At 45.8% G+C, this 15,406-nt stretch overlaps 1 protein-coding gene across 1 annotated transcript in view; it reads right to left on the reverse strand.

The window, feature by feature from the left end:
• LOC135917042 (acid-sensing ion channel 5-like) overlaps positions 1-15,406 on the reverse strand; it is a 173,159-nt gene that overhangs the window by 136,506 nt on the left and 21,247 nt on the right. The window contains exons 7-8 of the mRNA XM_065450525.2: positions 11,214-11,309; positions 1,174-1,312 (exon numbers count right to left, since the gene is read on the reverse strand). Coding sequence (XP_065306597.2) covers positions 1,174-1,312; positions 11,214-11,309 — 235 coding nt within the window. The remainder of the gene's footprint in view (positions 1-1,173; positions 1,313-11,213; positions 11,310-15,406) is intronic.

Raw genomic sequence — 15,406 nt, forward strand, 5'->3', positions numbered from 1 at the left:
GCCTTCATTCCTGTACGTCGTCATTGGTATCAATCATGCAGTCATTACATGAGTATTCTTGGTAGCTATATATAATTGATGATGTCGAGTCATCGTTGATCAACAATGATTCATTCGGTTTGATGTGCTCACACTTTTAAACAGCACAGCGCTTAGATACCAAATGAAAGAAATAAAAATGGTGATTCATATATGATAACTAGCAGATGAGACGACTGATTCCTTAGTGATCACGAATCACTTTCTTTGGTTTTACAGTGGCAGTCCTCATTCATTGACTGTCCCCTTTAAGAATGAGTGTCATTATAAGGTTGTTTTTTGTTATTATGGTGCAGACAGGGTCGAAATAGTGGTAATCACTGCTAATTATATACACTTCAGTGATCTTGACTATTTGGAAATCTGAACATTATGGATCTCAAGTGAAAGGTTTTTAAAGGGTAACTCAATTATGATCACTGGGAACTAAAAGATTTGAATCACTAGCGATTACAAATGTGAAGAGTGAGGGGGAAAAGTTTTACAGCACCAGAACCAATTTCAAGTGACAGGCCATCAGCGAAGCAGACTACGGGAGCAGTCCCAGGCTCATGGCGTCACGCAGAAGTGACACGCAGAAATGTAAAGCATCTGCCTAATCTACGTGCACAAGCTGATGGAGCGTCTGACGCAGACTCGCTCCAGCGATACCGCACCACCCGGCCCACGCTGGGTTTCCCCACAACTCGGGATATATTCCTCGTCAGAGGGCGCACTTGTCGCATCTGAATGGTCTTGCAGACGGACGTTCATAAATCCAATGTGAGCTGCAAGTCCAGATACTCTGCACCGGCTACAACTTCTTACCGGTGTTAGGCGATGCTCTCCGTTGTGCCCGCATCTGCGCCATTCGCTATAGCAGCAGGACAATTCGCGTCGTGGAGTTCCACAAGCACCAGTACCTTTCTATGTTGCTCTTGTAGCTTACTATTAGTCATGCAGCTAGCAGCGATAGCCTGGCGCGCACGCACATAAGCGCACAGTTGTAAAGGTATTGCTGAAAATTTCTCTTGAACCTGAATTTTCATTGCGCATCTGGCTAAGTTTTTATAAGATTTGACCCAGCCGACCGCATTTTGCTTGATGCGAGCTTTGACGTAATAGGGGCTACATGCACCAATGTTTGGAACTGACGTGCGATGTCGGCGTCGCAGAAGCGCCTCTTGCCGGACGGCTGCCGGTCCCAGTCCACCTCGTAGGGCAGCGCCACGTCCACGCGGATGCAGCGGCACATGAGCAGCGAGGCGTTGTACGCGCACTCCTTCTCGCACAGCTGCGCAAGAGAGAAAGGCGGCATCGCCCCTGCATTGTCTCCGTTGTTGCAAACATTCTCTTCATGTCTACAGCTTAACAAAACGCAGGAAATCCCTGACGTTTTTGCAAAGGGGAGCGCAGAAGCGGTGCGGAAAAGGGAGACGTGGACAGGAAGGACGCTCACTTGCAACTAAGTGTATTTTCAGAGACAAACCAAGGTCGATCCAAATAGGTCGCGGAGCTTCGGGCGAAAAGCGGTTCAGTACATATTGTCACCGACATCAGCAAGGGGGTTATGGGAGCAGCGATTGAAGCGCGACTATGTTTGGTGGGAACAAACATTGGGAAAGAAAGAAAAGTGTTTTTTAATTCAAGCAAGACACCAGTTAGATTCATTCAACGAAAATTATATTCCTGGTCAGTTTTATATATTCGTGACGAGTTAAGAAAACACAGGTTTATTTAATTTTATTATTATTAATTTTTTTTCAGCGCCTATCGTTACAGGGGGCGTTGACGCCACTATCACTCGCAATGCAATGCACGTCTTGAAATGAGCAGAAGGGCGCACTCGTAGAGTTCACCTGTTTCAAACCGTTGTTTTCAGTGGCTTTACTTAACGAAAAATAACAAAAACATAGACGTTTCGCCACCTATGCGGGTGGCGTCGTCAGTACAGAATGGCAACAAATGAGAAATACATCCTATTTATCTATGAAACTGCCGTAAACATCCGGCAGGGGGCCACGGTTAGAGTTGCATGAAGATTGATTACGACGGATGAACCATGATTCTACGAACTTTCTTGGGCCCCATCGGTGTTCCCGTGCTAGTGTGGTTACATTGTTAAAATCGAACATGTGTCCCTTTGATAAACAATGATCAACCAATTCTGTCTTGGCACGTGTAGCATGGGTGGCTTTCGTAGCATCTCTTAGATGTTCCTTGATTCGGGTGCGACGTCGCCGCCCCGTCTCGCCAATGTAGCTGGCACCACAGTCCGAGCAGTTGACCTTGTAGAGGACACCACTTTGTTCGTCCGGAGGTGTGCGTCCGAAGCCAAAGGAGCGCTTGTCTTCTATGAGGAGCTTCTATGTCTGTGGACATAGAAGACTTATTTTATTCTGTACCGCATGATGAACTCTTTGTAACTGTCCGGGAAGCAGTTAATCCATACGGTGTCGTTGCTTTCCAGTGAGACTGCCTTAGCCCGGCTGACAGTTTTCTTGAGCTTTAGAACTGCTACCTAACCTCTGCCATTGTTAACTTTGACAGTAAGATTGACATAAAGGAAAAGAGCATAATGTATTGGATCGTGTATGGCATCCATATTGTGTGAAATGTTCTTAGCCAAATTTGACTGTTTGCTTCAGCAAGAATTGAACCAGGACATTGTTCTTGAATTTCATAGATATGTGCACGATTTTTTGCCTTTTTATCTGTTCCACAGAATGACATTAGCACTGCAGTAGTGAGCGAGCATTGCTTTGTTTCAAACAATGCTCGCTCTCGTTATCTTTCACAATGGAAGTTCCAGGCAATTGAACACTTCGGTTTTTAGATTTATCGCAGTATTTTAACTGTTACGAACACCTTTGTTGGGAATATTTGCCGCGTACTAAGAAGTTCATTTTACCTGTTGACTCCTCTCGCACCAAACTGATGAAACAGGGTATAGCTTCATCGTGCCTCAAGTCACACCTGACAACGTGTTGTGCACACAGCTTTGAGCTACAAGCGTCTCGTCTGAAAGCCTTGAGATTCCCTTCGAGTGTGCTCGTCGCAGTGGGTTCAACTCTCTTAAAGAAGCTCCAGGCTCCACCCAATGCTGCCCACGCCAGAGGCCAAATACGTTTGTCGTGACGTCATATCTCCACACGATTTCACACAAGCTAAAAAGGATCGGGAAGAAGCACGGCGTCAACCTCGTATTCACAGCTCCTCTCAAGCTTTCCCGGTTGTGCACCCTTGCAAATGGCCATAAGAAGTACGAGACCTGTGAAAAGAAACACATGAAAGCCCTCGCCTCCTGTGCCACCGAAGTGGTGTATAAGATGCCACTCGACTGTGCGAAAGTTCACATTGGGCAGACGGAGCACTGTCTAAATGACTGGCTAAGAGAACATTACTAATCTACATTACTAATCTTACAACCACTTCAGGGATTGTGGTTGTAAACCAGGCACGTACCCAGGATTTTTTTTCGGGGGGGGGGCCCACCACCTCCATCATCATCATCATTATCATCATCATCCTGTTTTATGTCCACTGCAGGACGAAGGCCTCTCCCTGCGATCTCCATTTACCCCTGTCCTGCGCCAACCGATTCCAACTAGCGCCCGCGAATTTCCTAATTTCATCGCTCCACTTAGTGTTTTGTCGTCCTCGATTGCGTTTTCCTTCTCTTGGTACCCATTCTGTAACCCTAATGGTCCAACGGTTATCTAACCGGCGCACTTCATGACCTGCCCAGCTACATTTTGTCCTCTTGATGTCAATTAGAATATCGTCTATACCCTGATCCAAACCGCTCTCTTTCTCTCTCTTAACGTTATGCCTCTTCGCAATCTTCGTTCGATCGCTCTTTGCGCGGTCCTTAACTCATTCTCAAGTCTCTGCCCCATATGTCAGCGCTGGCAAAATGCACTGATTGCACACCTTACTTTTCAATAATAATGGTAAGCTTCTAGTCGGGAGCTGGCAATGTCTGACGTATGCGATCCAACCTAATTTTATTCTTTTGTGAATTTCCTTCTCATGATCAGGGTTCCCTGTGATAAATTGACCTAGGTAAACGTACTCCTTCACAGTCTCTAGTGGCCGACTGGCGATCCTGATCTCTTGTTCCTTTGCCCGGCTATTTATCATTATCGTCATCTTCTGCATATTAATATTCAACCCCACTCTTACACTCTCTCTGTTAAGGTCTCCAATCATTTGTTGTAACTCGTCTGCATCGTTGTTGAATAGAACAATGTCATCGGCAAACCGAAGGTTGCTGAGATATTTGCCGTCGATCTTTACTCCTAAGCCATCCCAGTTTAATAGCTTGACTTCTTCTAGGCACGCAGTGAATAGCTTTGGAGAAATTGTGTCTCCCTGTCTGACCCATTTCCCTATAGGTATCTCCCTGCCTTTCTTGTGTAGAATTAAGGTAGCTGTAGAACCTCTGTATATATTCTTACGCGAAGGACGAGCCAATAAGACGAGAAACTATTTACAGATTATATTTACAACAACGGTTGCAGCGCTGACCGGTTAGATTTACAGCGCGAGCCCAGTTCGTTCTTCCTCCTCTTTTCTGGAGTGATGGCGCCCACGCACCTCGTTCAAACAAACAAATACCAAACGCATGTAGCAATATTTTCAAGCTTTTTACGTAAGCGTTCTGTAGTCCTTGATTACGTAGTGCCTCTAGACAGCTGGTATCTCTACTGAATCATATGCATTTTCGTAATCTATATAAGCCACATAGAGAGGCTTATTGTACTCTGCAGATTTCGCGATAACCTAATTGATGACATGGATGTGATCCATTGTAAGGTATCTCTTCCTGAAGCCAGCCTGTTCCCTTGGTTGACAAAATCCAGTGTTGCCCTTATTCTATTGGACATTATTTTGGTAAATATCTTATATAATACTGGGAGCAAGCTAATGGTCCTATAATTTTTCAATTCTTTAACGTCTCCTTTTTTGTGGATTAGTATAAAGTCTGCATTCTTCCAGTTTTCTGGGACCCTTGCAGTCGATATACACTTCGTATAAAGAGCCGCCAGTTTTCTAAGCAATATGTCTCCTCCATGTTTGATTAAATGGACTGTTATTCCACCTTCTCCTCCCGCTCTTCATCGTTCCATGTCTTGCAGGGCCCTTCTGACTTCATCGCTAGTTGTAGGAGAGTTTCCGTATCCTGTTCATTACTGTTTCTAAGTGAGGTATCGGGACTCCTCTGGCTACTGTATACAGGTCAGCTTAGAATTTTTCCGCTGCTTTTACTGTATCTTCGAGATTCCTTATGATATTATCCCTCTTATCTTTTAGTGCATACATCATGGTTTGTCCTATGCCAGGTTTCTTTTTTACAGATGTCAGGCCGCGTTCATTTTTTTTACGGCTTCTTCAGTCTTCACATGTTATAGTTTCGAATATCAGTTATTTTCGCCTTGTGGATCAGTTTGACAGTTCCGCGAATTGCGTAACGCTCTGCGGCCCCCAGTCCCATACAAACGCGTAGAGCGCAGGACTCTGCAATTCTAGACGTACTGCGCTCACCGAGAAAGGTTAGAAAAACACCCACATAAGCACAGCAGAGAAGTGGCTACGTGAGGCGGTTCGACCGATAACTGTAGAAGCGTCATTCAAAGCAAGTAATTATTCTCCACTTCCGGCGGCGTTTTCTCTACTTCCTTTTTAAATAAAAAGATGTTGATCCATAAATATTCTCATAAACAACGGTTAACATTTTTATTATTCGCTTTTGCTTGCAGTTTGGTTGTTGCGCGTTGGCTCTCTCCCTTAGTAGATCGCTTAATTTCTCAACTCCTTGCGATTTTTGTTTCCGGTTTCCAATTTTGCACGAAAAGTGCGATACAATTAAGGAAAAACAGACGAGGTAACTGGCGACAGTCATCTTGCTTATGGGTTTAAGGGTTATTGCAGGATTTCATGATGGACGCTCTTTCACATCATTTTATTTCCCACCTTATCTAACCCATATCACGTGTATATGGTTCCGTGCATCGGCCAGTCGCGGCGAGCCGTAACTCAAGGAAATAATGAAGCAAAGGGAAAAGTTAAACGCAATTGGTGTTTTCTCCGGCCGCAACTCGTTCCATGAGAGTACATACCAGCTGAGTAACAGCCGCATCCCTGTCCTGGTCCCAGGATCAGCCTAAACAAAGAAGGTTGAACTAACAAAAGCAACAGCTGCACGTGACGGTTGAATAGATGGTGACAACTGAGCGCATCTCGAGTTAATCGCGCGGGTGCGGAATCTATGAGAAAACTGTCCTTCACATTACAAGAAATGCCGATAACTACCGCCATCTAAAAGGAGTGAAAAAGGCAGCATAAGGCTGACCGATGAACAGCTGCCAAGTCTCAACATTAATCTGGCGGCACTTTAGGAATGTGTGAGGAGTGGTGGCGTGGGCGGGGAGGGGGGGGGCGGGGGGGTATGCCACTTGATTTCGGGGGGGGCCCGGGCCCCCCCGGGCCCCCCCCTGGGTACGTGCCTGTTGTAAACACATTTTCGATAAAACCGAGATTATAAGCAGATCTAAAGGCAAACTCGAAAGGGAAATCCTCGAGTCTGGTCAGATTCACGCTCATGCTAACCTTTGTATTAGTGCCTCGTCAGTGCATATTATGGATAAGAAATTTACGTTTCCCTCCCTTGGTTGAAGTTTCACTCCTCCTCCGCTATCCACCTCCCAAGGTTTTTTTTTTTTTTTGAATTTCTGTCACACCACTTGTACGTGCTGTTGTTGCTATCACCTACACTATAGCGGTCATTATTGATGCGATGATGCATGCTCCGTTGTTAGGCAATTTTTATAGAAAGAATTTTTATAGAAGATTTGAAAGCTTCTTGACAACTCTCGATGGCAGCACATGCGCAATGACGTTCCTGGTGGTTTGTCTGGGAAAATATACTTAGTTGCAAGTGAGCGTCATTCCTGTCCAAGTCTCTCTTTTCCGCACCGCTTCTGCTCTCCCCTTTGCAAAAAGCATGTCAAATCAACTAACCCAACAGCTGACTATTCTAAACCCTGACATAGTGTTTCTTATTCATGCTGACGACTTCACATTACGGCCTGGCCACAGAGACCTTGAGCCGCAACATCGACAACTGCTGAAATGTCTCGACGCCCTTCGCGAATACGCCAAGGTCGCTCCAACTATCGGCGCAAGTCTTGCTGGATCGTACAAGTTGACACGTGCGTGAGTGGTCTCTTAATTAAAATTTCAATTATGAGGTTTAACGTGCCAAAACCACTTTCTGATTATGAGGCACGCCGTAGTGGAGGACGCCGGAAATTTCGACCACCTGGGGTAATTTAACGTGTACCTAAATCTAAGTACACGGGTGTTTTCGCATTTCGCCCCCATCGAAATGCGGCCGCAGCGGCCGGGATTCGATCCCGCGACCTCGTGCTCAGCAGCCCAATACTATAGCCACTGAGCAACCACAATGGGTGTGCAGGCGTATTCGTTGTGCGCATGTGTTGCTGCTAGTATGCGTGCATGAATTTCTACGCGTGTTTGTGTGATCGTGCATGTGCGTGCATATGTCTGTATGGGCGTTTGTGTGTTCGTGCATGTGCTTGCGTCGGCGTGGGACGTCGGTTCGGCACAAATATTTTTTCAACTACGCGTACCCAGGCCCTCCATGTGACGCAAGGAATTTCCTGAACTGATTGAATTTCTCAAGCTAAAATACGTGGAAAAGTCGTTAACTACGATTTATACACAACCTACAGCTTCAAGGGGTGGACGGTAGCGCGATTAAAGGACAGGACAAAAGAAGACACACAGGAACACACACAGCGCTAAACGTGTCCCGTCTTTTAATCGCGCTACCGTACAGCCCTTGAAGATGCATTACCAACAAGCCCACATTACAACCCTCGTGCACAACCTACAGACATGATAGCTCTCAGATTGTAATTTGAGTATGCGAGAAAACATAATGAGAGCAGCATTCCGGGCAAGATGGTAATCCATTGCTTAAATGATATTGCGCGACATAAAAACGACACGGACGAGAAAGAAGACGACACACCAAGCGCTTGGTGTGTCGTCTTCTTTCTCGTCCGTGTCGTTTTTATGTCGCGCAATATCATTTAAGCAAGAGAAAACATAATTCCGTTATGCGAAAACTTAAAGGAACCCCTTTTCTACAGCGTTTCTACAATTCACAGACCGGCCGTGGCGTCAGCCATTTGCGAGCGCTGGCGCGCCCGGTTCCTTGCCTCCGTAGCACCGCGGCCGCGTTTCTACCACAAGTCCCGCCTTCGCGCTTAGCGTTCGCGGGCAGCGTTTCCCGGTAAACATTATGGTTATATACGCTCCAGTTGCCGCGAAGTGTGAGAAGCAGTCAGGGATCTTTGAAAGGTATCGCGTTCCACTCTTAAAAGCGAAGCTTAAGCGTCCTCCAAATTTTTGCATGTGCGTGCACGTTTGTATGTGAGTGCTGTTAGTGTGTGTGTGTATGCATATGCATGCATTAGTGTTTGCGGGGTGTTTGTGTGCGCGCGTTCTTGCGTTTGTGTGTTCGTGCGTGTGATTGCGCCCGTGTTTGTGTGTGTGTGTTTATATGTGAGGATTCGACGGATTGCAACGCGCTCGCTTGAGGGCATCATCTTGACTTCGATGTTATTGCAACCTCTCCGGAAACTTTTTTACCGAGCAGTATGTGTATGGTTTTTTGTGGGCTAAGCGAGTCATGTTTTCTTCGATATTCCTTCGGTAGCCCCATTAGGTGTCCAATGTAGGCATTCGATTGTGGCCAACGTGCTTTCCCTTGCGTTTCTTTTTTCTCTTTTAGGTGCCCCTGTCCCACTAAAGAAAAGAAAGACATTGTTGTGGCGCAGCGAATTGTAGCATGGTGAAAGTTGGATTTTGTTACTTTTACTTGCGGAAACTAATTGGCCACGGGACTCTTCATTGCCAGACACTCTCATTATATTATTGCGATAGCAATTATATGGACACTCCAGGCGCATTCCTGCCGTCGCCGTCGCCGTCATGTTCCGCATAAACTGCAAGGGCCATAACGTCGTCCCCGCGCGCCGCATGCTGTATGTGCGAGTGGGGGGGGGGGGGGGACACGGGTGAGCCGACGATGGTGGCTCAGTCTTGTGTGCGCAAGGGAGAAAAGTGGAGCGGAAGCGCGCCGCCGTCCATCGCGCGAGATGCATCGGGAGAACGGAAGGAGTGTGGGCGGGCTTAGGATTCTGTGATCTGTTTTTGCATTGATTCTGCAACACATTTTTTGCATTGTTTGACGCATTATATACAGCGACTTTTGCGTAGATACGTGGATTTATTGAAGGCCTATATGCATATTTAGATATCTTGTTGCGAGGTTCTGTGTATACATGCAGCGCACTTTGTTTCCAGTGACACTTTCTTTTTTTGCCCTTTATCAAGTTGTATCTTTGCATTTCTTTCTTTCTTTCTTTCTCTCTTTCTTTCTTTCTTTCTTTCTTTCTTTCTTTCTTTCTTTCTTTCTTCCTTTCCTTCTTTATTTATTTATTTATTTATTTATTACACTGTGCCTTCGCATTTGTAATGGGTATATTGTAGAACTGCTTTTTATATGTGCTCTCTGTTGCGACTGTAATTTTGGCGCGATTGCTCACAATACACGACCGGTGACAGCTGCTCCTGCGCAATACATTGGAATGAAGGCCAGCGTCATTGAAATTTTTTCCTCGCCATTGCACATGTACAAAAAAAAAGTAAACAAGGTTCTTGAATAACCAAGTTTCATTAAAATATTTGTTCTCAACTAGTTCATTTCATGGGCTTCACGCTTTTCATATCAGCGGCATGCAGTGCTTGGGGCCATCAGCAATAAACACAAGAGTACCCCACTTTTTCCAACTGAGTCTCCAAATTCTAGGCCGAAAAAATGTAAAAATTGAACACCGCGAGCAGGATGCGTTGCGTTCTGCTGTGGAGTCATCCATACTAGGATCGCCATAGCATCAGTGAGAGTTCTTCAATGGAATTGCCGCTCTATACCCTCCGGTTACGTTGACCTTCTTTATCTAGTACACAAATAATTCCAGGTTTTATTTTACTTGAAGAATCTGACTCCCTCATGGAGTCAAGTGGACTGATCACCTGAACTCACTGTCCCAAATTTTTTCAAATGCAATGCCCCTGGCAGGAGATTTTAATTCTCATCACACTTCTTGGGGAATCAGAAGAGATGTTTGTGGAAAGTGGAATTGGGTGCATGATAACAATTTCCAATGTCACAATTCAGGTTGAATTACTTTTCCATGTGGGCGATTCTCACCTGCATTAGACCTGACTTTCCCTTCCCCTCAGACATCTATTTCATCTTGGGACACTTTTCACAATGGAACAAGCAGCGATCACTCACCCATTCTCATTACATTTGAAATTATATTTTCACACCAGGCTCCTATTGTACGGCAAAGACGGCTAATTAATTATAAAACTTATAAGTCAGCTATACATTCAGGGTTATCACGGTTGACCATTTGTGATGAACAATGGAGGGCTGACTCAGTGGCATCACTTTTAAATTCTGCTATTCAGCCCGCTGAGTTTGCGGTTATGTTTGGCAGCTCGCCGTAAAGCTTATCTCGATGCGATGGTTCGATCCCACGCCTTCGCATTGCGCGTGCGATGTTCGCATCGCACGCGTATTGTGAAGGCATGGGATCGTTCCCCACCTGCGGCAAGTTGTTTCTTCATCCACTTTCATCGCCATTAATTTATCATTTCTTTAATTCAGTTAGTAAGTACAAATAATCTCCCGTATGTTGTCCTTGGTGTCTGTGTTTGTTGGCTTCGCACGATATGATTATTAAAAATCGGGCACCTCGGTTAACTCCCTTCCTTTTCGTTCATTGCTCGGAGACTACAAACGTCCAGCCAGCCTTTTCGCAGGTGCACCGAAAAGGCGCAGTCAAGAAGCACCGCCTCCTTTCCTCACAGGCTCGCGTGGCCAGCCTTGCTTTCTCGATCGCCTCCTCGGGTTGTCTTCAGCGTATCGCCCGTGTTCCGCAGTGGGTGGCATAAAGCAGTAGCTCGAGTCAACGCGCGTTTATTTTTCGCACTTGGGCCACTGCGTCTGGTCTGCGCGTGCGAATTCTCAATTGAGCCTTTGGGGCAACTCCGTGCGCGCCGCATGTGCATGCAGTGGAAGCTACACTTACCGGCTTGGTCATCTTCATGACGTACTGCTCTCGGCGCACAAATGGGTAGTTGACGCACTTGGTCCAATAAGGCTTGGGCAGACGCTTCGTGATCATCTGTGGGCGACAACCCAAGTATACGTATGCGAGTTTCAGGAACGCTTTTGCCTTGGACAAATTCAGACGTGTGGCTCTTGCGTGCAAAGCCTCTTTGTCATTTCGGCCCATATTTTCTCCTAAAGTGTACACGAAGCGATTGTTTGCACCAAATACATAAATTGCACTCGGCACAGCAGCAATGTTATTACAGTGCACACCATCGGGAAAAATAAAATGTGGTCGGTTTTATTTTTGCAGACAGGCTAAAAACGGTATGACTTGTGTATTGTACTCAATAAAACGTATGCTTCACGCTAGACGTACAAGATTTTACAGCGAAGCTTTATATGGCTAGCCGATTCGTCCGTCCGTCTGTCGGTCGCTTGTACGCCGAAAACTCCTCCGGCGCCACCCCATGCACGCGCATGCGCGAAAGAAAGAACGGATAGAAAGAGAGGCGCGCGATGAGCCAACACCACCTAGATAACACAAGGCTTGATAACTCCGACGATCCATGATGTCACGCTATCTGGCCCGAAATATTTATTGACAAGCCCGGCGAGATGAAAGTGGTGACGTCAAAATCACTTTTGCCTACTCGGGAGCATCCCCGTTAAATTCTAAGGCAGTCGGGCTAAGTAACACGACGTCATGGATCAGAGTGAAAAGACCTTGTGCTATCTAGGTTGTGTCGGATTAGCTGCGCCAGTAGTTTATTTATTTATTTATTTATTTATTTATTTATACATACTGCAGCCTCAATGGGGGTATTTCAGGAGTGGGATGAACAACAAACATACCAACATTTATAAACAAGCTTAATTGCGTGCATTATTTCAGGGGTAGTGAACGGATGTTACCCGGTAATGAATTGTTGATGGAAAAAAAACTGTATTTACAGGAATCAGTGCGGGCAACAAAGGTTGAGATATTTAGAGCACGGCGACTCCTCGTACATGAGGGCTTGGAAGAAGTCAAATAATTATCTAGGGACGAGAGGAGAGGAGAATTGATTAACGTGTGAAGGAATTTTAGGCAATCAACTTTGCGACGCTCTGCAAGAGGAGTGAGACCAAGTAGGGGAGAGAGTTGGCGAAAATTCCTGGTCGTATCTCCTACAAATAAAACGCACTGCCTTTTTTTTCATACAGTGTTTGTATGGATTCCATACAACGCAGCCATATTCGGGGATGGGGCGAATGAGGGTTTTATATGTAAGAAGTGTGGTTTCTTGAGGAGCAAGACGCAGCGTACGATGCCTAGTCTTCTAAGGGCCTTGTTACAGGTGACATCAATGTGTTTCGACCATGACAAATCGTGTGTTAGTAGGGTACCGAAATATTTGAATTCGGTGACCCTTCTTAAAGTATAATTTTTAAAGACATAGAGAAAGAAGGAAGGGGATGAGCGTGGTGTAAAGGACTTGGAGACAGTTTTGGAAAAGTTGATATTCATTTGTCATGCTTCGGACCAGGTACAGAAGTCAGCGAAATAATTGTTAAGGTCAACGTGATCAGTAGGAGATCTAATTGTATGACATACGACGCAGTCATCTGCAAAAAGGCATATTTTAACTGACATGTGTAGGGGCAGATCAGCAATATAAAGCAGGAATAAAAGAGGACCCAGTACTGAACCTTGGCGAACCGCTCATGAAACAGGCATCAAGGGTGAGTTAGTACAGTTGAAACATGCACATGGCGAAAGCTGGGAAAGAAGGTCTGATATCCAGCCAACCAAAGACGCATTTTTTAGCATAGCGAACAGCTTGTGCGTAAGTTTAGGGTGTGAGACGGTGTCGAAGGCCATTGCAAAGTGTATAAAAATAGCATGAATCTGGTCACCACGTTTAAAGAGCTGCTGATGTGAACGAAGTCTGTCAGTTGTGTTATAGTGCTAAGGCCACGTCTAAAACCATGCTGGAAAGTTCATAAAATTTTGTTAGTTTCAAGAAATTCCATGGAGAAATTCCATGGTGGAGGCACAGGGATTGATACCTCGTACCTCCACCAAAATGTCACGGGTATAAAACTATTTACATGGTGTATTTACAAAGCGTATATAAGCAGCTGCCGAGAATCCCGAGAGGCTCTTGCCACTTCGTCGTCTTCACCGTCGACGACCTTGTTGTCTTTTTCCCATCGTAACAATATGTTTAAAGGTAATGTGTTCGAGTAACTTACATGAGTGCACTGTTAAGGAGATTGGCCTTTAGTTAATAACAATTGAACGTTAGCCGACGTAAACAAGGGTAGAATGAAAGCAAGTTTCCTCGAGGGAGGAAGGGTGGCGGTTGAGAGACATTTTTTAAATATAATTGTTAGATGTACGAGGTCCGTTAGAAAAGTATCCGACCTTTTTTTTTTGCGAACAGCTGGTGGATATGAAACAAGCGCGCTTGCATCAGCCGACCTTGAACCTTCGTTCGCATGCGCGAATGTTCTCCCGCCTGCCGACAGCGTCAGTCGCTGGGACGCAGCGTTTGAGTGAGGTAGCGCGCAGTGCTATCGTCGGTTTTTTATTGCAAGGAAAATGGCGGAGCGTCTGAAGCAGCGCTACTGCATGAAATTTTGCCAGAAACTGGGCGACAGCCAAGCCAGAAAATTCAGACGGCTTTTGGTGACAATGCTATGAGCAGCACAGAGATTAAGGAGTGGTACAACCGGTTTAAAGACGGCCGCGCATCGGTGTAGAGCGAGCCACGCTCCGGTCAGCCATCAGCATGCCGAAATGACCAAGTCATTGCCGAAGTGAATGCTGTGGTGATGCGGGACCGCCGTGTGACTATGCGAGAAATTGCGGAAGAGGTGGGCATCAGCACTTTTTCTGCACATTCCATTCTGACCGAAGATTTGGCCATGAAGAGAGTTGCGGAGAAATTCGTGCCGAAGCTGCTCACGGTGGAGTCAAAGCAAGTTCGTGTTGAAATCTCACAGGACATGCTGGATTCCACAAACAGTGACCCCGACTTCATGAACACCATAATCACTGGTGACGAGACCTGGGTGTACGGGTACGACCCGGAAACCAAATCCCAGTCGTCACAGTGGAAGCATTCCACGTCACCAAGACCATAGAAGGCCCGCCAGGTGCGCAGCAACGTCAAAGTAATGCTGACTGCTTTCTTTGACTCCCGCGGTGTGGTACACTACGAGTACGCACCACAGGGTGAATCAATCACCAAAGAGTACTACAGGGATGTCCTCCGTCGCCTACGTGATGCTGTGCGACGCAAGAGACCGTAGTTGTGGTCACCAGGAAATTGGCGCATCCATCACGACAATGCTCTTGCACATTCCTCGCAATTGATTGAGTTTTTTGGCAAAAAACCAGACTCCCGTAGTTAAACAGGCTCCTTACTCTCCTGATATGGCCCCCTGCGGCATCTGGCTGTTTCTCAATATCACGAGGCCATTGAAAGGAGCGCGATTTCAGACAAGAGAGGACATTATGGCTGCAACAACAGCTGAGCCAAACTCCATTCCGAAAGAGGCCTTCTCGGAATGCTTTAAACAATGGCAGCACCACAGGGAGAATTGTGTGTAGTCACAAGGAGACTACTTTGAGGGTAATTAGGTTTCCAACGCTCCAGTTATGCCAGTTTTTTTTCTTCGGCCAAAGGTCGGATACTTTTCTAACAGAGCTCGTATGCTGCACCAAGGAGAGTATGGAATTAAAGAATCAGTCGGGATACCGTCAGGACCACACGACTTCCTTGAGTCTTAGTTTAGGATTAAGTTAAGTACACCCTCAGGAGACTGATATATCGTCGATTGGAGGGTATGGTTCGCAACCAAAAACAGGGATTGCAGAGATATCAGTCGTAAAGTCAGTGGAAGTAGGTGTTAAAAGAAGAAGCTATTGTCTGCGAATCAGAAACGGCAACACCGTTAATTATGGACGTGTCCGAGAATGACCCAGGTGGTAGGATAGCTTTCCAAAATTTACGAGGATAAGTGATCATTAATTTCGGCAGAGTTACCTTGTAATAAAATTCTTTTGCAGCAGCTGTTTTAGAAAAGAGTTCCTTTTTTAGCGCTATGGAACTGCATGAGTTTTGTTGAGTCACCAGAGCGTTTCGATCGACTCAATCTGGCCACAGGACGTGATAAATG

This window comes from Dermacentor albipictus, chromosome 6 (assembly GCF_038994185.2).
Source record: "Dermacentor albipictus isolate Rhodes 1998 colony chromosome 6, USDA_Dalb.pri_finalv2, whole genome shotgun sequence".
NCBI classification, from domain to species: domain Eukaryota; kingdom Metazoa; phylum Arthropoda; class Arachnida; order Ixodida; family Ixodidae; genus Dermacentor; species Dermacentor albipictus.